Below are 25,297 nucleotides of genomic sequence, written 5' to 3'. Positions count from 1 at the left end.
CTTTGCTTTGCTTTGCTTTGCTTTGCTTTGCCTTGCTTTGCTTTGCTTTGCTTTGCCTTGCTTTGCCTTGCTTTGCTTTGCTTTGTTTTTCTTTGCTTTGATTTGCTTTGCTTTGCTTTGTTTTGCTTTGTTTTGCTTTGCCTTGCTTTGTTTTGCTTTGTTTTGCTTTGCTTTGCTTTGCTTTGTTTTATTTTGTTTTTCAGAGCAGTGCTTACAGATCTTAATTAGAGTGACTGCATTAAACTTTTATTAAAATTTACACCAAATCTAACAATATAAAGCACTGAAATTTGGGTTGATGCAGTATTTCTTTAATGCCAATGTTTTTCTGTGCCCATGAGTGCGGTTTCTACCCACCTGACATGATGCTGTGGACGTGTAGTGAATTTATGCCTTGTTAAATGTTTTAGCATGTACTTTTTCAGCTTAACAAGGGTCAAACATACAGCAATGATAAAATGTTTGGGCAAAGGTCATGTTTCAGTGTGGATTTCTTCACTTTCCACTTTATCAGTATGTTTGGTTGTAAATAAAAGGGTGTTTTGTGGAGGCATTGGCAGGTCTGATCTATATTTGAATGATATTGAGCTGTGTAAGCAGAAGCAGTGGTGTATTGTGATGTTTGGTGAGCTGTACAGTCTTTCATTGATGCGATCAGAGCCTTTGAGTCTGATCTGCTGTAATTATCACAGCTCTTCACTCTCTTTCTAAAGAGTACACACACACTATACGAGTGAATTCCTTGTCATATTTCATGGGAGAAAAAATCTTTCATTCATCATGCAATGGAAACCTATCAAATTAAGCCTATTTTAAGACTACCAATTATTTTTACTTGATTATGACATTATTTTCATTTTCAGCTTCCCCTCAAATTATATTTGTTTAAAATAATTGTTTATTGTTTACATTTTAAAAATGAATGAAAAGTATTAATTCATAATAGTTTTGTTGTACTTACAGTACAAACATTTTAATATTTTTTTGTAATATGAAAAAAATGTATGACAAGTAATACATGACCATTGTTGTTAGTGACTGAGAATGACCATTGAGAATAATATAACGTTTTGCTTTTATTTATTTATTGTTCGTGCGTGGAAATTACCATTAATAATAATAATTAGAATTTTCAGGGAATTATACTTAGTTATCATTAAAAAAAACATGCAAATGAAATATTAATTTTTATAGCTTTTATTTTATGAACCCAGTGTTATTTGGCGTTTCATTTATTTATTTATTGTTAGTTTTTTTTCCTCTAATTTCTTTGTCTGCTCACAACACAACTGGTCAGATAATTTGTTCATTTTGGAAGTTCTTAGGAGCGCTGATAATGTTTCAAAGAGTCTTTGTTGGCTATATTTGCATATATTACACTGAAGCGATCAAAAGCCTGCCGTGTGTCGCCGGGCGATATTTGCTTCACCATAGGGGCTTACAGTATCCGTTTCTGAAGATTTTAATTGGGTTGTTTTTGTACGAAGCAGGTGGTGCTTAATTTGAGCAAAACCCTGTGCTTAGTGGATTTAAGAATAAATGAGCTGGTATTTGGGAGAGCGGTATTTGTAATCAGATTGCGGTGTTTTTAAGCATCTCTGAGCGGTCATTACTACAGCTCCAGTCACTCAAGGTCATCCACGATTTCTTTTATCCTTTATTAGGCCTGTATGAAAGCCGCTACCTTCACACGTTCAAATGAAAGGCCTTGCACGCAGGCTTTTTGTTTTGGCTCTCGCCTTCAATTGATGTTTAATTGCCTTCTTTTTATGAATTTAGTCTGATCGACGTGGCATTCATTCGATCAAGTCGTGGCTTTGTACTCGAATGCATTCAAACGCACCGCTATAATGCATCGCGACCAACACATATGAGTCAGAATAACAGTAAAGGGGTGTATTTGCATGCGGCTGTAATTCAATAGAAGCAGATGGCTGTAATGAACTTGTCAGACACAGCAGGTTAGTGAAAGAACAAAGGTGTTTAATAGTGAATCTGGAATCGGAAGAACTGAGGGGTTGGTATTCTTGAGATGAGTAGAAGTCAATGGAGTTACAGGAGACCCGTGAGCCGGGATAAACTCAGTCACTGTGTCTTTGACAGGGATGATGACAGCGGGAACCTCCAGCGTGCAGGGGAGTGCTCTGTGTGCCGTGATACGTGTCCAGTGAGTGGTAACCACAACAGTGTCCGTCGTCGAGCGTCTGGATCTGCGGATGGGGAAGATGAAGAGGAGCAGAACAAGAGGTAAGTTTCAACAGGTAAGTATCGTCAGGTAGTATACTCAGCTATGAGTCTTGAGAGCGTCGGTCCTTGTATGTTACAACAAGATCGGACACTGTTGTGATTGAGGAGAGTGCTTTTAAGTGTGTGGTGATTGTTCGCTGATGAGGTGCAGGTGCGGGTGATTAGAACTCTGGTGACGTGGATCGTGGCAATTGGTTGAGAGGAAAGCCTGGTCGTTCTCTGACAGTACCCCCCTCTCCACGGCCCGCTCCTGAGGGCCGACCCCGGCGTCGTGGTGGTCTACCTCGTCCTCGAGGAGCAGGGCGATCAGGATGGTTGGAATGAAATTCACTTAATAGATCCGGGTCAAGTATATCATCCCTGGGAACCCAAGCGCGTTCCTCTGGGCCGTACCCCTCCCAGTCGACTAGATATTCGAGTTGACCACCCCGACGCCGGGAATCCAAAATCTCCTGGACTTTATAGATAGCACCGTCGTCAATGATGAGAGGGAGAGGGGGTTCCTCGACCGGACCAGGCTCTGGGGAGACAGAAGGAAAATACGGCTTGAGGAGTGAGACGTGGAATGTGGGGTGGATCTTGTAGTGTGCAGGTAGTTGTAGTTTGAAGGTTACCGGATTGACCTGTTCCAGAATGGTAAAGGGGCCAACAAATCTGGGACTAAGCTTGCGGCAAGGCAGGCGCAGCCTGACGTCCCGTGTGGAGAGCCAAACCTTTTGTCCTGGATGATAATCAGGTGGGGTCGAGCGACGAGCATCGGCGGAGATCTTTTGCCTGCGCACTGCCTGCTGAAGATGGTGATGAGCCGAGTCCCAGACTCCCTCGCTCTCCCGGAACCAGTGATCTACCGAGGGTACGTCAGATGGTTCTCCTGACCATGGGAATAGGGGAGGCTGGTAACCGAGTACGCACTGGAAGGGAGTGAGACCAGTGGCGCCTTGCCGAAGGGAGTTTTGAGCGTACTCGGCCCAGCCTAGGAACTGGCTCCAGGAGTTCTGGCGGCCGTGACAGAAGGTTCTCAGGAATCTCCCTATTTCCTGGATTTTGCGTTCAGTCTGCCCGTTGGATTGAGGATGGTATCCAGAGGTCAAACTGACGGTCACACCTAGGAGAGAGAGGAATGCTTTCCATACCCGTGATATGAACTGTGGTCCTCTGTCGGAGACGATGTCCTCCGGGATTCCAAAGTAGCGGAAGACGTGGTTGAAGAGTAACTCGGCAGTTTGTATAGCGGTGGGTAGTCCAGGGAGAGGAAGGAGTCTACAGAATTTGGAGAAGCGATCAATGATGACGAAAATGCAGGTATTCTTATCTGAGAGTGGTAAATCAGTAATGAAGTCTACTCCTAGGTGTGACCATGGACGATTGGGAATGGGTAGTGGTACCAGTTTGCCAGCAGGGAGATGACGTGAGCTCTTGGATATCGCGCAGTCGGGACAGCCCTGAACGAACCTCCTCACATCCCTTGCCATGTTTGGCCACCAGAAGCGATCGCTTAGCAGCGAGAGAGTAGCGTTGGCCCCTGGGTGGCCTGTACCAATGGATGTATGCGAGGAGTGGATGAGAGGCGTGCGTTGAGTCTGGGGTACATACTGGCGATTCGGGGGACAGCCCGGCGGATTGGCCGGAGGAGGATCGGAGACAACTGGAGGAGAGGTCCATACAATGGGGCTGGCAATAATGTTGGTAGGGAGGATCCCCTCGGGCTCATCGGAGACCTCTTCTTGAGAGTGAACCCGGGACAGGGCATCAGCCTTGATGTTACGAGGACCTGGACGGTATGAAATTTTGAAATCAAATCTAGTGAAGAACAGCGCCCACCGCGCTTGACGAGGATTGAGCCTCTTGGCGTCTCGTAAGTACTCTAGATTTTTGTGATCTGTTAAGACTAGGAAGGGGTGGTTGGCTCCCTCCAACCAGTGTCTCCATTCTTCTAACGCTAGCTTGATAGCTAGCAACTCACGGTTTCCGATGTCGTAGTTCCTCTCCGCCGGGCTGAGTTTTTTAGAAAAGAAGGCACATGGATGGAGTTTCGGAGGGGTCCCCTGCTGCTGTGAGAGAACCGCACCCACTCCGGTAGTAGAGGCATCCACCTCTACGGTGAAGGGTAAATTGGGTTCGGGATGGACTAGGAGTGGTGCGGTCGTAAAGGCTTCCTTAAGGCGGTTGAAGGCGTCGGTCGCATCTTGGCCCCAATGGAGAGATTTCTTTCCTCCCTTCAGGAGGTCAGTGAGGGGACTGGTTATGGTGCTGTAGTTACTAATAAAGCGACGATAAAAGTTAGAAAATCCTAAAAATCTCTGTAGTTCCTTGATGGTAGTGGGTTGGGGCCAAGAGGTGATGGCTTCCACCTTCCCCTTGTCCATGCGAATGCCACCATGACTGATGATGTACCCCAGGAAATGAACGGTTGTTTGATGGAATTGACATTTTTCGGCCTTCAGATATAACTGGAACTTTCGTAATTGCTGGAGGACCTCCGCAACGTGTTGGCGATGTTCGGCCAGGCTCCGGGAGTAGATTAAGATGTCATCAATGTAGACCAACACAAACCGGGGAAGGAACTCCCGGAGCACCTCATGCATGAACCCCTGGAAAACGGAAGGGGCGTTGACGAGGCCATAGGGCATGACCCGATATTCGTAGTGGCCAGTAGGGGTCACAAAAGCGGTTTTCCATTCATCCCCTTCCCTGATGCGAATGAGGTTATACGCGCTGCGGAGGTCCAGTTTGGTGAAGATGGTGGCACCGCGGAGTTGTTCCAAGGCTGCTGGGACAAGAGGAAGGGGATAGCGAAATTTGACAGTTATCTGGTTGAGCTTACGGTAATCGATACACGGACGTAGACCTCCATCCTTCTTTGCCACAAAGAAAAAGCTGGAAGCAGCAGGGGACGTGGACGGTACAATATAGCCTTGATGGAGGGCTTCCTCGATGTACTCCTCCATGGCCTTCTGTTCAGGTAGTGAGAGGGGATAGATCTTTCCTCGTGGTACAGGCTCACCCGGAACCAGGTCAATCGCACAGTCCCATGGCCGATGCGGTGGAAGTCTGGCAGCTCGCTGGGGGCAGAAAACGTCACTGTAAGAAGAATACTCAGAAGGGATATCCACGGATCTTTGATCCACAGGACTCTCGATAGTGGTGGCATGTAGGGGAAGTGAAACGGTTGCCCAATGAGTAGGTCGAGGTAAGTACGGGAAACATTGAGGGAAACAGGACGAACCCCACTTTAGCACCTCGCCAGACTTCCAGGATAATATTGGATTGTGTTTCACCAGCCAGGGCAGACCCAAGATGACATCAACAGTTGCCTCTTCCAGTACCAACAGGTGAATGAATTCTTGATGGAGTTGCCCTACGCGAAGCTGCAACGGTCCAACACAATTCTCAACAAGATTGGGAGTGAGTGGCATACCGGTTATGGACTGGATCTGGTAAGTGGTCTTTGTCGCGGCGATCGGGAGGTCGAGCCTTCGACAGAGATCGCCGGAGATGAAGTTCCCGGCCGAGCCGGAGTCGAGGAGGATGGTAACTGGGAGTGGAGTAGAGTCTATTATCAGATGTGCATTGGAAGTTAAAGGGTTCATCTTGGGAAAGGTAGGTTGGATGCCACTCACCGCAAGTCGAGTAGGACGTTGTGGGCATGATGAGATTCGGTGGTTTGGGTCACCACAGTACAGACACAGGTTGTTAGCGATTCTTCTTTGTCGTTCTGAGGGGGACAAGCGAAACATGTCTGTCTGCATGGGTTCCGGTGAGGGTCTGGCCTCTGGCTGGGAAGTTGGAGGAGTAGCAATGGCAGATGGTGAGGGAGTATCAGAAAGACATGCCTTCATACGGTTCGAGCAGCGGATGGCGAGCTGTATAAACTTCTCGAGCCCATAAGTATCATCATAAGCAGCGAGATGTAACTTCAACCGGGGGTTTAAGCCTTGTCGGAAGGCAGTAAGTAGTGCAGGCTCATTCCAACCGCTCGTGGCTGCCAGGGTGCGGAACTTCAGAGCGTGTTGATGGATAGTCGATGAGCCTTGACGTAACTTAAATAATTGTTCGCCTACCGATGAGTCCCCCGGTGAGCTGCTAAACACTTCTTTGAAGTGGGCGAGAAATTGGACATAGGAATGTGTTGCGGGACCGGCTTGGCTCAGGATCGACTCGGCCCAACTGAGGGCTGGTCCCCGGAGCGAGGTGACCACAAAGGCAATTTTTGCTTGATCGGAGGTGAACATCTGAGGATGCAGATCAATAGTTAGTGAGCATTGTAACAAAAAGCCATTGCACTCCTCGGGATCACCTGAGAACGGCGCTGGTCGGGCCATGGGACTGGCGAACATGATCGGCGAAGAAGAGCTGTATGCGGAAGTGGCTGGAGAAGGTACTGGAGCTGGTGCGGGAGGAGAGGTGGAATGAGTGAGGATCCTCTTGAGTGTGTCGACAAGTTCCTGGAAGGGATCAGCTGTACTCATGATGTTGCTGTCCAGGTCCGATCTTCTGTAATGAACTTGTCAGACACAGCAGGTTAGTGAAAGAACAAAGGTGTTTAATAGTGAATCTGGAATCGGAAGAACTGAGGGGTTGGTATTCTTGAGATGAGTAGAAGTCAATGGAGTTACAGGAGACCCGTGAGCCGGGATAAACTCAGTCACTGTGTCTTTGACAGGGATGATGACAGCGGGAACCTCCAGCGTGCAGGGGAGTGCTCTGTGTGCCGTGATACGTGTCCAGTGAGTGGTAACCACAACAGTGTCCGTCGTCGAGCGTCTGGATCTGCGGATGGGGAAGATGAAGAGGAGCAGAACAAGAGGTAAGTTTCAACAGGTAAGTATCGTCAGGTAGTATACTCAGCTATGAGTCTTGAGAGCGTCGGTCCTTGTATGTTACAACAAGATCGGACACTGTTGTGATTGAGGAGAGTGCTTTTAAGTGTGTGGTGATTGTTCGCTGATGAGGTGCAGGTGCGGGTGATTAGAACTCTGGTGACGTGGATCGTGGCAATTGGTTGAGAGGAAAGCCTGGTCGTTCTCTGACAATGGCAGAGCCCCCGCTGTTTGTTTGCGCTCCTCTGTCTGTTTGTGTGTTTGTTTTGTTCTTGAACGAGGGCTAAAACAGATTATATATAAACGTTTGGCTTTTGGTGATCTTTCCTAGGCCCGTCGTTCAAGCCCAGCTGCAGCAAAGGCCAGAAATATCTGGAGTTCATTCCCATCAACCTGCACACACAGAGAATGCGGGTGACGTGTCCAAGAAAAACAGGTGCGTCTCATGCCTCCTTATTCCCTCTGTTTACGTTCTCAAGCTGGATTTAGAATCGAATACTAGCGTATTATACAGTGCTTCCCAAACCTGTCCTGGAGGACCTCCTGCCCTGCACATTTTGTATGCCTCCCTCATCAGATACACCCAATTTAGTTCTTGCAGTCTCTACTAACGAGCTGATGAGTGGAATCAGGTGTGTTCGATAAGGGAGACATACAAAAGGTGCAGGGCAGGGGGGCCTCCAGGACAGGTTTGGGAAGCACTGCGTATAATACATTATGTGCAACTCGCATATAAATAAATAATAAATAATAGAACATGACTTATTACATAATAAATATTTTAAACAGTAACATCGTGCAATTGTGTGATTATGAGGCGCCGGGCTAGACAACAGTGACGAGAATGCGGAGAGAGAGAGAGAGTGTGTCCGAGAGAGAGAGAGAGAGAGAGAGAGAGCGAGAGAGAGTGAGTTTTATCATAATAGCCTACTTCATGTAAGGTCGCAAGAAAATGTTTTGTTGTATTTATTTAGAAATACTTTTGATAATAGTTTTGTAAATGTGTACTGGGATTGAAGCGATGTGGCTTGGTAAAAGTTTTATTGCCAGTATAAAGGCTGATAATGGCTGAATTAAAACAAAAGAATAATAAGGATTATGTCTCGTTCCTGGCGGAGATGTGAAAGGTTCTGTTTCCTTAAACTAGTTTGTCATGCATTCCTTTATTTCAACACATTTACAGGTAAATCCTAGTATTTTAAATTTGCGATAATTTCTGGATAATTTCATGTTCATAATCACCCTGGAGTGCTCAAAATTGTGAATATGAATGGGAATATACTTCAAAGATATTTTAATCATAAGAATTTCTAGGGGTGTCCAACATGTATTTGAGAAAAACATTTATTTCATAATGATATTTCCCCCCATTTGAAATTCTTATTGTCCAATGAAAGGTTAGATTTTTGTAATTTTTTTAAATAAAAGATCAAAAAGATTAACAATGCAGATTCATTTTCACAGCCTTCTTTGATCATATTTACCAAGGGTGCCGATATTTTTGGCCATGACTGTACACTGCAGTACTAGTTAAAGCAATTCTGCACAGCACACACCCTCTCTGTGTAGCATGTATCTGGCTGTTTATTTTGGTGTGGGAAGCAGAGCATGGTGGTCTCACCAATCAGTACAGCACCCTATTAGCCAAGTGCGTTTGGCCCAGTCACCCTTTGATGCTCCGTTTCACATGCGTTCCGGTGGCAGGTGCGCTGTAGTCAGTGAGGGGTCAGCAGGGAGATGTTGACAGGTGCAGACGTGCACTGAGATGACTAAATGAGGATATGACAGCGCAGCAGGACACTCACTCCTGATTGGACAAGATGCATGTCAGAATAACAGGATTCACAGCAACTGGGAAACACGTCAACTGTGAGGATGGAGGGATATTTCCAAAATCTGTTTTAAATATCACTTTTATATTTGTGGTCAGCAATTGATTTAAAATGCTTGAACGTTTACAATATATATATATATATATATATATATATATATATATATATATATATATATATATATATATATACTGCTGTTCAAAAGCTTGGGGTCGGTAAGATTTTTAAAAAATGTTTTTGAAAAGTATTTTCTGCACATCAAGGCTGCATTTTTTGATCGAAAATACAGAAAAAAACTGTAATATTGTGAAATATTATTACAATTTAAAATAACTGTTTTCTTTTATAATATAATGTAGAATGTAATTTATTCCTGTGATCAAAGCTGATTTATCAGCATCATTATTCCAGTCTTTTATCAGTCTAATATTTTTGATTATTCAAATATTTCTTATTATTATCTAGGTTGAAAAAAAAATGCTTAATATTTTTGTATACTTTTTAAATAATATTTTATTATATTTTTATGACTTTTTTAGGATTCTTTAATTAGCATGAAATTCGAAAGAACAGCATTTAATTGAAATAGAATATTTTTGTAATCATATAAAGCCTTTACGGTCACCTTTGATCAATTTAATTCCATTAATGTAAATTTGAATTCAATTATTATTATTGTTATTATTATTATTATAATATATATATATATATATATATATATTTATTTATTTATTTATTTATTTATTTGTTTTTTTTTTTTTTTTTATAGAACAGACCCCAAACTTTTGAACGACAGTGTCAATAAATTTCTAATATATAATAGAATATTTTATATACATAATTTCTTTTGGGGATTTTAAAGAAAAAAATAACAATTTGTGGCTAATGCTAAAATTATAATATTCATGTACAGAAAAAATTCTTCATCATGACAGAGTGTGGTACAGAACAACTGAATGAGAGTTTAAAAGCCAGACATCGTCTCCGATGTCATGTTGTTAATGGCGCTCTGTCTTTAAGGACGCTGCGTAAACACAATTTCCTAGAAGATACTTTTGTTTATAGCCTCAGACAGAAGACTTGAGGTGACAGTAGTGGACAGCACTCTACAGACTGCCTTTGTTTGTTACTAGCAAAATGGTACGGATGTTTTTGTTTTCTTTTTTGCCTGGTGGTGACAAGCCACTTACAGCTGCTCTTGAGTCCCAAAACATGTCAAATATATGAGACGTTTTTTTTTTTTTAAATATGGAAGTGTTTTCTAATCTTTCTAAATCTATTCACACATTCAGGTGTCAAATCCTGTCTTACGTTTCTCATTGATTATCTTACACTCTTAAAAATAAAGCTTCTTCGTTGGCATTGATGGTTCCATGAATAACCTTAAACATCCATAGAACCTAAGAGAGCCTAACCTAAAGGCTCTTTATAGTGGAAAAAGGATCTTTATATGATTAAAATGTTCTTCACACTAAGAAAATAATGGTTCTTTTAAATTTGTTTACTGCCAGAATAAAAATATCCTGATAATTTACTCACCCCTATGTCAATCAAGATGTTCATGTCTTTCTTTCTTCAGCCGAAAAGAAATTAAGGTTTTTGAGGAAAACATTCCTGGATTTTTCTCCATATAGTGGACTTCAGTTGGGATCACTAGGTTGAAGGTCCAAATTTCAGTTTTCCCTCTTTTGGAAACTGGAAACTCTTTTGGCAACTCTTTTGGAAACACACATCTGAATGTGATTTTCTTTTTTTCTTTTTTTAAGTGAAGTAATCCTTTAATTTCACTGAAAGGTTCTTGTTATGGCATCACTGTGAAAACTTCTCCAAACCAGACTTGCTTTTCTATTGAATGCAAAGCATGTTTTTAAAAATGTTGGTGACCAAACAGCTTCGGTTCTGAAGGAAAAGCGAGGAAAATAGGGAAAACTACACATATATAAATCAGAGGTATATACATTTTTTTTTTTTTAGAAAATGACTATTATTTGTTTGACATTATCTTGATGGAGCTCTCTACTTCTCGTATGCATGGATCTAATGTGAAAACTGTAAATTCATGGCATTCAGCTTTTAATGTTGTGTCATCTTTTCTAAAATCTTTGTAAAAAAAATATTTATTATTATTATTTATTTTATTTATTTTATTATAATTATTTAAGTCTACCAGGTGGTGGGTTCTAAATTTGTACAGCTGCTTTTTGTTTTATACTACTGTTCCCAGTAAAAAAAAAATCAATAAACAGTTGTTAACAAAAAGAAAATGACTGATCATTTCACTAGATAAGACCCTTACTCCTCGGCTGGAATCATGTAGAGCCCTTTGAAGCTGAAGCTGAAGGCTTTCATTGAAGTCCTCTATATGGAGAAAAATCCTGGAATATTTTCCTCAAAAACTTTAATTTCTTTTCGACTGAAGAAAGAAAGACATGAACATCTTGAATGACATGGGGGAGAGTAAATTATCAGGAAATGTTTGTGTCAGTGTGAACTAATCCTTTAAAAGGAACATCCTTTTCTTAGTGTGAAGAACATTTTAATCATCTAAAGAACTATTTTCTACTATAAAGAGCCTCTTGTGGAATGGAAAGGTTCTATGGATGTTAAAGATTCTTCGTGGAACCATCAATGCCAATAAAGGACCTTTATGTTTAAGAGTGTAGGATATTCGATGAGAAATGTAGGACAGGATTTGACATCTGAATGAGTGAAATTTTTATTGTAGAATTCCTTTAGGAACTTAGTGAAAACTTCTCCAAACCAGACTTGCTTTCTTCTATTGAATGCATATTTTTTTTAAATGTTGGTGACCAAACAGTTTCGGTTCCCATTGACTTCCATGTGTTTTTGTCCATACAATAGAAGTCAATGGGAACCGAAACTGTTTGATCACCAACATTCTCCAATTTATCTTCTTTAATATTTAATGTCTTGAAACGACATGAGTACATGATGACATAATTTTCATTTTTGGGTGGACAACTGCTTTAATAGGCCAAATTGTTCATATATTTTTCATACAGTATAAAATTAAAATCGTACTAAATTACTTTGCTAAATTGACAGCCCTACTTAAAACATTTCTTAGCCTCTGCAAACAATTCATCTCTGCCACAGAGAGACACAGGTGCCTGAGCCCCTCGGATCAGAGCCTCCATTTATAGAGACTGCAAGAACCTGCACAAATCGCCTCCAAATTGGGCCATGCGTGACGGATGATCCTGACCCGTATATATGCCACTGTATTCATCGTGTGGGTACACTGTTGTGAAACAGCCAATTAGATGCTCCGGAAGCAGCCGGGGAGCGGCAAGAGTGCGAGGGTGGGATGGAAGTCGTCGCACGAGAGCCTCGTCGTCATTAACGGAGGAACGAAGCGGCCAGAGCAGTGTCCGGCGTCGTGATCCCGGCGCTCATTTGAAGAGGCCCGGATCATTATTTGCCATTTAATGTGTTGCTCTCACTTCCCATGGAGCCGATTGGCTGACCTTGCATATATCTAACAGAGATACTGCAGATGCAGCGTGTGACCTCCACCGTGAAGACATTTCCCGTTGCTCTTCTCCATAGGCAGCTTTGGGAATCGAGGGGGAATCATGAAAATGAGCCCCAATTGGTGTAGAAATAAAACATCCATAGAGCCACTGCAAATATCACGTGTAAATGGCTTTGTCGCCACTTTCTTTCTGTGTGTATTGGGGGATAAATGTCAGGAGGTTGTGACATTTATTAATATTCTCCACCGCAGCATGTTAAGGCTCTAAACGACCGTTTATACTGCCTATAGGACACATCGGCCCTCAATAGTAAAGATTTTTAAGCCTTGAAATAAAGCGACCAGATCTGAATGAATCTCATAAAGTCGGCATGTTCGTTTGTTTGATGATTTGTTTTGGAAGTGTTTTCCAACCACTTATATTTTTGTGTTTTTAATGTAAATTCTGTAAATACCATGTGAAGTTTAGGCGTATGCTGTTGTCTAGTTCATGGTTTTCCTGTATTTTCTACATTATCGCTGTAGATGTTCAGTAGTACACATGCTCTGTTGTTCAGGTGCTTCCCTTACTTGAAACACGTTGCTTATGTTTACATACGTCTAAACAGCATGTCGTTGCACACTGAATCCTGTTGAATAGATGTATCACAGTTCCTCAGAGAGCTGCAGGTGGAACAAGCTGTTTGGATATATTCACAAAACAACAGGAAGCACATAAAACAAGACGAAATATAGACGCAAACCGTGTGCTGTGGGCTTGTTTGTGATTTGTGAGGCCTGTTGAAGGATGTTTGCCAATGTTTCCTCTGCAGATTCCTTCTATGATGTGGTCACAGTTGGAGCTCCGGCAGCCCATTCGCAAGGCTTCAAGAACGGAGGCTTGCAGAAACTGCTCAACAAATACGAATCCGAGAAGAAGAGGTCAGTCTCCACATGTTCACACGTGTCTCTTCTAATTACTTTGCTCTGGTGATGGAGAATGATTTTCTGACAGCTGTTTATGAAACCATGAAAGCCTCCGTTTGTGCACCAGACACTCACCAGCATCCTTCTGTAGAGATAGAAACTAGAGTTCGCAAAATATGTCATTTCTGTCATTTGCATGGATACAATTTTATACAAGATTAATTTGTCAACATGGCACCACCGAGGAGTTTTTTCATTTAATGAGATATTATAAATTCATTCATCCTTGTCATCCATGTCTGAAACAAAAAATATATTTTGAAGAACATTATTTTGAGACCACAGGCTGTCAAGCTCCAAAGCGCTATGAAAACAACATAAATGTGGTACATATTGATGTCGGCGAGTCTCAATATCTTGCACTGAGGCAAATGAACGTGTAAATTGATTATTTTGCTGGAGAGAAATAAGCCGCGTGAGCTGTAGCACGTTTAGATGTATTTCTAGGGAATTGTACGAAGGTTGCATCATTCGGAAGCTGAACTCTAATCCACACGCACATTTTTATCTTTCTGAAGTTAATGTTGTTAATGTTTTTGCTTTAGGCCTAAATATTTTCCCTCATTAAGACTCTTTAAATTGATCAATCTGTTAATCCAGTCAAATCCAGTTGGTTTCGCTGAATGATGGAGGATTTTTTTATTTCACAACTCCTCAAGCTTTGATTGCGAGCGGGAACCCTGATCCGTGAACCCGACAGAGCTGTGATGTTCTGCCACATCGATGCTGAATGAAGTCTGGATTTACCGGGATTTCATGTTTATACGCACACTATCGAAGTAGAGAAAACTTACGGCCATATCCTACACAATTACCAACTTTCAGGAAATAAGAACTACATTCTAGAGGGAAATGGTATATTTCTTTATTTATTTTCTGTCCCTCGAATCTGATTGGCTGAGAGCCTTTTCCAGCAGTGCAATATTCTAGTGACAACAGCACCCCAACCATTTCACCATTTCTATCACTCCGCTTGTCATCAACTGTATCAAAAATAATTTACTCACCCTTAAATTGTTGTTTTCTTTTAGCTTGTTGCTATGTTGTTGCTAGGCTGTTGCAGGATAGAAGAAAATGTTTTGGGTGTTTGCATGTGCGTATTACTGTTAAATTTCTAACATGTTGCAATGCAGATTCTAAGGCTGGTGTAGGTGGTTGCTAGGGTGTTGCTAGGTGCTTGTTAAGACATTCTGAGTGATTTTCAGTGTTGCTATGCAATCATGCAAGTAATGTGTTGCTATGTAACCTTTTCTGAGTGGTTGCTAGGGTGTTTCTAAGGCATGCTGGGTGTTGCTAGGTGGTTGTAAATGTGTTCTGGGTGTTTGTGTGGTAGCATGTTGCCGTGTGGATTCTGAAGTTTTTATTTAAAACATTTTATTTTGTAATTATTAGAAAAATACATTAATATTTATAAATAATGAATATTTAATCTTTTAGTAACAGTTTTATTTTCTGATTGTTGTTATTTTATGATTTAATTCATTATTAGCTTTTCATTAAACTCATAAATCCTGTTCCTTCACAAACCCCAGTTATGTTTAATGCACCTCCTGTTGTTAATAACAACAAATGGAATATATTTTCTTTCTATTTGTATTTTTATATTAATATGGTACAAGAATATCGTATTTAAATCAATGTGATGAACAAGTTAGATCAGAAGTAATCTAAAAGTAGTCAGATTACATTACCTAAAATGCGCAATGTAATGATTAAATTACTAACTACAATTTTTGTCATGTAATTTGAAATCAGTAACAGACTACAGCTTGTAAGTATTCTACTCAGTACTGTTGGTTGTTAACATGTTGCTATATGGATTCTAAGGTATGGTTGTTTGGGTGTCCTGGATGATTGCAAATGTGTTCTGGGTGATTTTATGTGTGTGTGTGTGTGTGTGTTGCTGTGCATTTGCTAGGATATTCTAGGTGGTTGCTACAGTACATTGCCGTAATCTAGTCTTTGTAACCTTTTTAGCAACAGTCTTGCTTAAAATATATCATAATTTGGGCTAAAACCACTTTGCAAGTCTGAATGTGCAATGATTGGACTGTCATGAAGAATAATATGTGTTGACTTTCGCTACAAGTTTAGCTCCAAATTGTTGGTGGAATATACAGTAACAGTGGTCCTGTTGTTTCTCTCTCTAGAGTCCTTAATGACTTTAATAACTTCAGAGTCTCACATTTTCCCAGTTGGATCCTGTTGGCACGACTCTAGAGTCTCTCCTGACATGTTTGTTGCTCTCAAATGAATTGTGACCGTGTCTTTCTGCCTCAGTCGTCCATCTCGCACTCCTCCTCCTCCATCTTCTGTTCGGTTTGTCCTCACAGAGATGTTTAATTAGAAAGCCTGTGTCTTGACTCTAGCAGCCTGGCAGTCATTGAAGCACGTCTTCTGTCCTTGCTGTCACACCAAACATTTCAACTACGAGTGTTTTCTATTCTCAACTGTCTGAAGAAGAAGGAAAAGCATGTTATGACATCTCAGCCCACTTGTGATTTCCATTAGTAAAGAGCTTCACAAGTTTCTCTTATTCAGTTCTATTTTTGTATTTTGTGAATGATCACAGCTGGCTTTTGTGGATGCAGTCGAGTCTTAGGGGCTGATTTTGTCGACGCGAAGCCGGTCGTGTGAATGTGTCCATTTTTTTTTCATTTTAGATGTTCTTCTCTCAAACCCTCTGAGAACAGACTCATTAAAACCAAGCAAAGTCCAATTATTTTCTTTACAGTGCCTAGGTTTTTATGTTACTGAGCCAGGCCGACAGAGGAAAAATAGTACAAAGAAATTGAACATCTTTTCAAAAAGATTCCAGCCTCCAGTGGTGGAGGATTTATCAGCGGAGCGCTACTGATACGAGGCAAGGACATTTGCTGTTTCTACCGGAGAGAAATCAATTTCTGAAAGAGCGTTCGCGCTGCACATTAATCCAGCCTGATATGGACCTCATTTTGTTTCCTTTTTGACTTGGCTAATGTTTTACTTCATGTTCAGATTTGCCTTTTTTATTAGCTAGCGAGTCCTTCTATAGTTCTTTTTTAAAAAGATAATTCTATTAAATCAGTGCTGTATTAAATTTGCATATAAAGTTAAAGATGCTTGTAGATGAGGAAATTTTAAATAGTTATCATTTACTCTTCCTTATGTCATGACTTTTTCGTCTGTGCATCACAATTGGAGGTGTTTTGAAGATTGCACTAGCTGAACTGGCAATTACAATGAATGAGGATGAATGACGATTTTTATGCTTTAAAGGCCACAAAATCACTAAAAAATTAATTAAAGTATTTATATGGCTTGTGCACCAAGGTTAAAGTTTACTGAAGTCGTAGCTTTTTTGTGAGAATCCACTATAATCATGATCCAGATCAGTCCAATTCGTGTGTGAATCATTACAACTGGTTTTTGAACTGAATCATTTGATTCATCGGAAAGATGAAAAGAATTGATTCAAAAGAATGAATCGTTCACAATTCACCTAAGCAGAGCTGTGACAGACAGATAGGTGAATGTCACTTAAATTTTGTTTGTTTCTCACACAAAGTTACTCCAAGAGGCTTGGAATATAATGTACAAGGGACTTTTATGCTGCTTTTAAGTCTATTTTAAGGCTTAAAAGCTCCAGTTCTCATTCATTGTAGTTGCATGAAAAAATGAAGAAAAAAAAAAAGCAACCAACAGACAGTTTAACAGACAATGAGAGATGACCTCTTGAGCATACTCATAACTCAATAATAAAGGTCACATTCACCCAGACCTTTCTGGAAAGCAACCTTTTAGCATTTTCTTTGAGTAGAAGACAAATAATAGGACAGACGCAATTCTTGGCCGTTATTAATGAATCACAGGAAGGGTGCTGGGGAAAAAAGGACGCTGAGAGTGAAATGAAAGAGCCATCTGTCTTTTCTTCTGCCTGAAGAGCGAGGCAGGAAAGGCAGCCGGGGAGCGATCGGACCGATCCATCAGGCCAGGGGTGGACGCTCGGCCCGATGTAATATGTGGCTACAATGGCTTTGATTGGCTTGCTGTGTGAGAGCCAATCAATATCCATTTCTCCGGTTCCTTGAGGCCACCTCCAAGCCCAAGCAGTTATCTCTCTTTAACTTCCACGACAGTCCACAAGCATCTTATTTGCCTTTAATTTGAGCGTGTCGGCATGACTAGAATGTTCTGTCGTTCAGCAGTCGATTTGCTCGCTGCACAGAGATAATCGTCTCCTTCCAGATGGCGTGAATGGGTGTATTTGAGTGTGTATACTTTGACTGCATCCCAGCAACGTTCTCAGAACTTTTGCTAGCGTTCTGGCAAGGTTCTCTCAAAGTTATAAACAAACTTTGTTCCAGCTTCGATTATAGAATGTTCATTCAAAGTTTTCAAATCTTGGTAATGTTCTTAAAATCTTCACAGAAGAATAGAATTTATACAATCATTCAACTTTTTTTCATCAACATCAATGTTATTGATATATTCCTGAAACATCGATGGAACATTATTGAAATATTCCTGGAACACTGATGGAATGTTATTGATATATTCGTGGAACATCTATGGAACATTATTGATATATATACTCACTGGCCACTTTATTAGGTACACCTTGCTAGTACCGGGTTGGACCCCCTTTTGCCTTCAGAACTGCCTTAATTCTTCGAGGCATAGATTCAACAAGGTGTTGGAAACATTCCTCAGAGATTTTGGTCCATATTGACATGATAGCATCACGTAGTTGCTGCAGATTTGTCGGCTGCACATCCATGATGCGAATCTCCCGTTCCACCACATACCAAAGGTGCTCTATTGGATTGAGATCTGGTGACTGTGGAGGCCATTTGAGTAAAGTGAACTCATTGTCATGTTCAAGAAACCAGTCTGAGATGATTTGAGCTTTGTGACATGGTGCATTATCCTGCTGGAATTAGCCATCAGAAGATGGGTACACTGTAGTCATAAAGGGATGGACATGGTCAGCAATAATACTCAGGTAGGCTGTGGTGTTTAAACGATGCTCAATTGGTACTAATGGGCCCAAAGTATGCCAAGAAAATATCCCCCACACCATTACACCACCGCCTGAACCGTTGAGACAAGGCAGGATGGATCCATACTTTCATGTTCTTTATGCCAAATTCTGACCCTACCATCTGAATGTCGCAGCAGAAATCGAGACTCGTCAGACCAGGCAACATTTTTCCAGTCTTCTATTGCCCAATTTTGGTGAGCCTGTGCGAATTGTAACCTCCGTTTCCTGTTCTTAGCTGACAGGAGCAGCACCCGGTGTGGTCTTCTGCTGCTGTAGCCCATCTGCTTCAGAGTTCGAAGTGTTGTGCATTCAGAGATGGTATTCTGCATACCTTGGTTGTAACGAGTGGTTATTTGAGTGATGCCTTTCTATCATCTCTAACCAGTCTGCCCATTCTCCTCTGACCTCTGACATCAACAAGGCATTTTCGTCCACACAACTGTTGCTCACTGGATATTTTCTCTTTTTCAGACCATTCTCTATAAACCCTAGAGATGGTTGTGCGTGAAAATCCCAGTAGATCAGCAGTTTTTGAAATACTCAGACCAGCCCGTCTGGCACCAACAACCATTACATGGTCAAAGTCACTTAAATCCCCTTTCTTCCCCATTCTGATGCTCGGTTTGAACTTCAGCAAGTCGTCTTCACCACATCTAGATGCCATGTGATCGGCTGATTAGCAATTTGTGTTACCAAGCAATTGAACAGGTGTACCTAATAAAGTGGCCGGCGAGTATGTATGTATATATATATATATTAGGGCCGGGACTTTAATTCAATTTAGATTAATTAATTACACAAAAATAGCGCGTTAAATTTTTTTAATGCATTTTAATCGCACTTGTTTTTGCACCGCGGAACGTTTCTCACTGGATGAGTTTCGGCGGACCGATTATACTGGAGCACCAGCTAGCGTTCAGACAAAAACAAACCACAGTGAACATGGACAAAGAAGCTGATGAGACCGCTTTGGTTGGCCCTGTGGATGGGAAATTTAAAAATCCATATGAAAAAACTTACTTCTCACTGTTCTCAGGTCAAATATTTATATGCGATTAAAATGCGATTAATTTTGATTAATTAATTACAAAGCCTCTAATTAATTAGATTTTTTTTTTTAATCGAGTCCCGGCCCTAATATATATATAGATAGATAGATAGATAGATAGATAGATAGATAGATAGATAGATAGATAGATAGATAGATAGATAGATAGATAGATAGATAGATAGATAGATCAATGGAACATTATTGATGTATTTGTGGAACATCGATGGAATGTTATTGATAAATTTATGGAACATCAATGGAACGTTATTGATATATTTGTGCAACATTGATGGAATCTTCAATATTCATGAAACATCGATGGAAAATTATTTTTCTAATTATAAAAGATTGGTGGAATTTTATTTATGTAATCATGAAACATTGGTCGAACGTTATATATTGGTGGAATATTGGTAATGTTATTTATATATTCTTTGAACATTTTTCTGAAAATTTTTATTTGGATGTTCATTTTCTAAATGTTGCTACTTGTTTCAGAATGTTCAGAGAACATTCAAATGCAACAATCCTCTAATGTTTCCCAAATGGAATGCTTTCTTAATGTTTGTATAACTAAGAAAAAAAAAGGTTTTAAAACTTTTTACTTTTTGATTAAATAAATGTTCAGAGAATGCTCAGAAATAACATGTTCTTAATTTAATGGAAACATTAGCAAAATAAACTAGCACTAAATATCACATATCAACAAAAGTAGGAGAAGCTACTGAATATAATAATTTTCAAATGCAATAAATTACTTGCACCTCAGACGAAACACCATAAATGCAGTCATTGCTTTTGGAGGTGGATGCCTGCTGTTTGGGAACACAGTCAGTTCTAGGAGACAATTATACAGAAATACTTTGTTGACAGACTTTTCTCGGGCATTTCAGAATGACCATAACAACATTTCAGAGGCTGTGCAATGAGATCAGTCCTCTGGTTAGTCAGGTTATGCCATCCATAGAGCAAAGTCACATGACTTTTTTCCGATACCGACTTCTTTTATCCGATAAATGCATTTCCGACTCCTGTTATTCACATTAACCCGAGAGTAAAAACGTTTTAGTGAATTAAGGTATTTTCTTTTTTGAAATTTGGGCTTTCCATCACTCGTTTCTGATGCGATACTTCAGAATTCACATAAAAACAGCATGATGGAAATGTAGCTACAGACTCCCAGCTGCGGTGTGTAATGGCTGGCCTGGTGTTAACTCTCATCCTGTGGCATACACACATCTCTCTCTCTGCCTTTCTATTTGTAAGTTTAATTAGAGATTCACCAAAGATGGGGGCCTGATTGCACTGAAGGGCTTGGCGTTTCCTTTCCTCTCATTAGCATAATTTTTTATTTCCATTGATCAGTTGTGAACATCTCGACAGCACATTTACAGATCTTCTTGTGTGTATGGAAGATGTGGCTAATGGTAGTGCTCCTTTGAAATATTTCCTGCTGTTCTGCGGCCAAACGTCCCCCATGCTGTGTGTTTGATGCTGCTGTGTAGATTATTTTAGGCTAGTTATGCACCCTTTTGAAGAACACACTGTTACTGTAATTGCTAATAGACTCAGGAGTAGACAGTATATTTAATTTAATGACAATTCTTTGAAGATACTTTGACTCTGTAGCTGCCCGAGCTATAAGCTTGGCACAAAAGCAATAAGGTTATCAATAAATTGTTAAAAATGTGTTAAATTTAATTTATTTGTAATTTACATTTACTAATCAAAATTAACAAAACCATATTTTATTTACATACATGAGAACGATAAATAAATAAATAAATATTGCTGTTTTTAACAATCATATAATCTTTATAATTATTTCATGTAATTTGTTTGTACAAAAAAAATTACATGCAACACTAACTTAAAAAAATCATACAAATCTATTTATATTTTAATATAATATTTATATTTTAATAATAATTTATATATAAATATATTATTTATTTTGTAATCAAATGATATTATATTGAATTATGTAATACAAAAATATTTTAACAATTGTTTTAACAATATTTTAACAATATATTTAAAATAATATCTTACATAAACAACCGTTAAAAACAGCACTAAACAGAAGTATATTAATGAAATAATTACAAATATTTTTTATATTTTTTATATTTTTTATTATATATATATATATATATATATATATATATATATATATATATATATATTCAGAAAATAATTTATTTGTATTAAAGATATTTAGAATTATAATTTCTAATTCCGAATTTGTGTGTATATATATATATATATATATATATATATATATATATATATATATATATATATATATATATATATATATACTTTTTACTTTACTTTTACTTTTGTCATTTAGCAGTAAAGTAAAAGTAAGTAAATATATATATATATTAAAAACATTTGTAATTATTTAATTAATATACTGCAGTTTAGTGCTGTTTTTTAATTAGTTTTTTATATTAGATACCATTTTTAACAATTTTTAAATATTATATTTTTTGTATAACAACTGACTGGTGATTCATTCTTTTGAACTGGTTCATTGAAATGAAGCAGTTGAACAAACTGACTTGTTAAAATGAATCTGATTACTATGCAAATGCTATTTGCTGTATCTCCCAATGCTATCTGAGTATTGTCTCTGCCTCAGTTTCAGTTTGCCATCTACTTGGAGAGTCTGTAGAGACAGTCAGGCACACATGTAAATGAAAATACAAAAACCTCCACAGGTTGTGTCTGGTGTTTGAGATTGGGAGCAGTGGCTGGAGGGTTTGTGATGAATGAGTCAGGTGCTTTTCTCTACCGCTAGTCATTCCAGCACAAATGCTGTTTTCCTGAACCTGGGTTGATAAAGAAGCTCTTCAGACTAGATCAGCTCTGGCTCTCCTGTGGCACACGGCCGACGAGTCATTAGCTGTGGCGCGGGTCTCAGGTGGCAATATGGGGATGTGATTCCTGTCAGTCACAGCCTAATAAACACCACACCCGTCCTATCTTTCCTTTGCTTGATTTTAGGACACTGCTGGTAATGGTTTGTTTCATCAGTACCAGAGATGATCTGCTGCCACACATTGCGTTACTACAACTACTCGATTTAACATATTGCAGAAAGGTTACTAACTAAAATGGCTCAAAACAATGAGGATCTCAATAATTTATTAGTTGTTTTTAAAGTATACTTATGCATTTTGAATATTTAAATATTTATTATACCACCAAAAAGTTAAAATGACACACTGAGACATTACGGAGTAATTCAAATTAATCTGTGAATCTATTTTTAAAACAGATTGTTATAATGGACTGTAAAATTTAATCATACAGTATATATATGTATATATATATATATATATATATATATATATATATATATATATATATATATATATAAAAATATATGTGAATGTATTTTTGAACCAGTTCATTGAAATTAACTTACTGAATGAATTAATTTGATTAAAACAAATTGAATTGAATTAAAATGTGTGAACACTGCGGAGTGATGACTCATTTGTAAGTGTATTTTGAAGTGTTTAACTGTCCAAAGGAATTAAATCACTAAATTTTTCTAATCACTGTTGAATGATAAATTAATCTCTGAATCTATTTTGAATTTATTAATTGAAACAAACTGTCTGAATGAATCAATTCACTAAAACAACCATTGAAATGAAAGTGACAAAGTGAAAGTGAAAGTAACATGACATACGGCCAAGTATGGTGACCCAGACTCTGAATTTAACCCATCCTAAGTGCACACACACACAGCAGTGAACACACACATACCCGGAGCAGCCAATTCTGAAAGACTTCCCCACATGAACTGTCTGAATTAACCAATTTGCCAAAAAAACTAGAAAAACACTCTTATGAACTCTTTTAAGTTATGACTCAAACTAATCAACAAAACCTTTTTTTTTTTTAAGCAATTAATAGAATTGATCTATTTAAACGAATCAGGTTGATTTAACCAACCTGGCTTTAATTGTAAGCACTATTCCAAGAAGACTCAAATTAACTGGTGAATCAATTTTTGGCCTCAGTCTTTTTGAAATGAGCAAATTGATTCTCTAAAACACACTATTTGTGAATACAGTTAACAGATTATTTGAATGAATCAGCTGGTTAGTTTTTTATTTTTTCAACTAACCATTGAAACTTAGACCAAACTGGTTCAGTCTGTACCAATGATTCTCTGTAATAAATCAGATCACAAAAACACAAACTATGCAGTGTTTGTCAGGCTATACACAGATACTTGATGCTGCTTCTACAGAAATCTCACCACTGCCATTAAAAGACATGAATTGGATGCTCACGATAGAGCCGCACAGACCTTTTCTAACTTTCAAACACTTATCATTCAAGTCTAAACATATATGTTTAGAGAAAACTGGAATTGTTGCAACTTTTGCGGCTTTATATAGATGAGTGAGTTTAATACACGCACCAGGGCTCTCATTTATGAGTAAATGATGGAGAAGTATTGAAATAATGACTTTTTGAATGGCAAATGTTTCATAAATGAAATCCAGATGGGACTAATAAGAGTAAAGTCATTTGCACTCTTTGTATGGCTGAATTTAATTATCATAAAAGCACAATAAGTGTGATCATAATTGAAACGGGGCCTGTGAGTGTGTGCTAGTTTAGAACGGTTTTGTAGATTTATGCTTATAATGTCAAATTAGCCAATTTAGTTTTAATCATGTTAAATGTAATGCTATTAAACGTGTTTCATTAATCTAATTTGTTGTAAACACAAAAAAATCAACCTGCTGTTTTAAATCCATAAATTCAGTGTTATGCCAGCCTCAAAGAAGCATTTGTATGCTGTATCTCTGAAGTTGTTTGTAGCACATGAATGTTCACATTTTATATATGTATATATTATTATTACTTTAATAAATATATATATAATAGCATTTACCATTTACAAGTATCAGTCATCACTGTAAAAAAAAATGAAGTAAAATATTTGATTTATTTTTAAATAAATCTAAAATATTATAATTGTATAATTAAAAGTGATTAAATATATGTGTAATTTTTGCTAATAATTATATTAATATTGTATGAATATGTAAACAATATTATTAATATTTAAAAATAAATAATATATAATGAATTATATAATACATATAAATAATAAATCTATAATATTATAATTGTGTAATTAAAAGTGATGAAATGTGTAATTTATTTTAATAATTACATTAATTTTGTATAAATTATATAAATATAGTATTTAAAAATTTTATAATTATATAATATAAATAATACATCTAAAATATTATAATTGTGTAATTAAGTGATAGTTATGTATAATTTATCTTAATAATTGTATTAATATTCATATTTTAAAAGTATTAAAATATGAATCATTTTAAAATATATTTACTAATAAGTATCAATTCGAAAACATATTATTTTATAATTATTACATATAATTATATTATATAAAATGAATAATATATAACAATATTTAAATAATATTTATTTACTTTAAATAATATTTTTGTTTTAATTATTGAAATCATATTGATACAAGACATTAGTAAAATACATTTTGTTGTCAGACTCCAAATTGAGGCCTGAATTCATGTCTGGCATCATTCACTTTGAGTCCATTGTCTTATTTGCAGACAGACATCATCTATACAAACATCCACAGGTTCACAGAGAGGGTAACACTTCATGAATAACTTCTTTTAGGCATAAACTGTGTAAGTGGCCATCGAGGGGAAAATGATCTGCTAAAAATGCATGATATGATCCCCTAAAAAAACAGTAATTTCTCCTGGCTGCCAGTGTTTGCAGTGATTTTCAGCAAGCGAGCGCTGTTCACGCAGGGACTGGAATTGG

General features: G+C 38.3%; 1 protein-coding gene across 6 annotated transcripts in view; it reads left to right on the top strand.

Annotated features, from left to right (window-relative positions):
- The window catches only part of inpp4b (inositol polyphosphate-4-phosphatase type II B), a 163,354-nt gene that overhangs the window by 93,940 nt on the left and 44,117 nt on the right, over nt 1-25,297 (top strand). For all 6 annotated transcript variants that reach the window (XM_079421363.1, XM_079421359.1, XM_079421361.1 and 3 more), the window contains 2 exons: nt 7,399-7,503; nt 13,208-13,316. In XM_079421363.1, the coding sequence (XP_079277489.1) occupies nt 7,399-7,503; nt 13,208-13,316 (214 nt within the window). The remainder of the gene's footprint in view (nt 1-7,398; nt 7,504-13,207; nt 13,317-25,297) is intronic.

This window comes from Barbus barbus (genome assembly GCF_936440315.1).
Source record: "Barbus barbus genome assembly, chromosome: 7".
NCBI lineage: Eukaryota > Metazoa > Chordata > Actinopteri > Cypriniformes > Cyprinidae > Barbus > Barbus barbus.
Note: the sequence above shows the minus strand (reverse complement) of the source record. Positions and strands in the feature narration are given on the sequence as shown.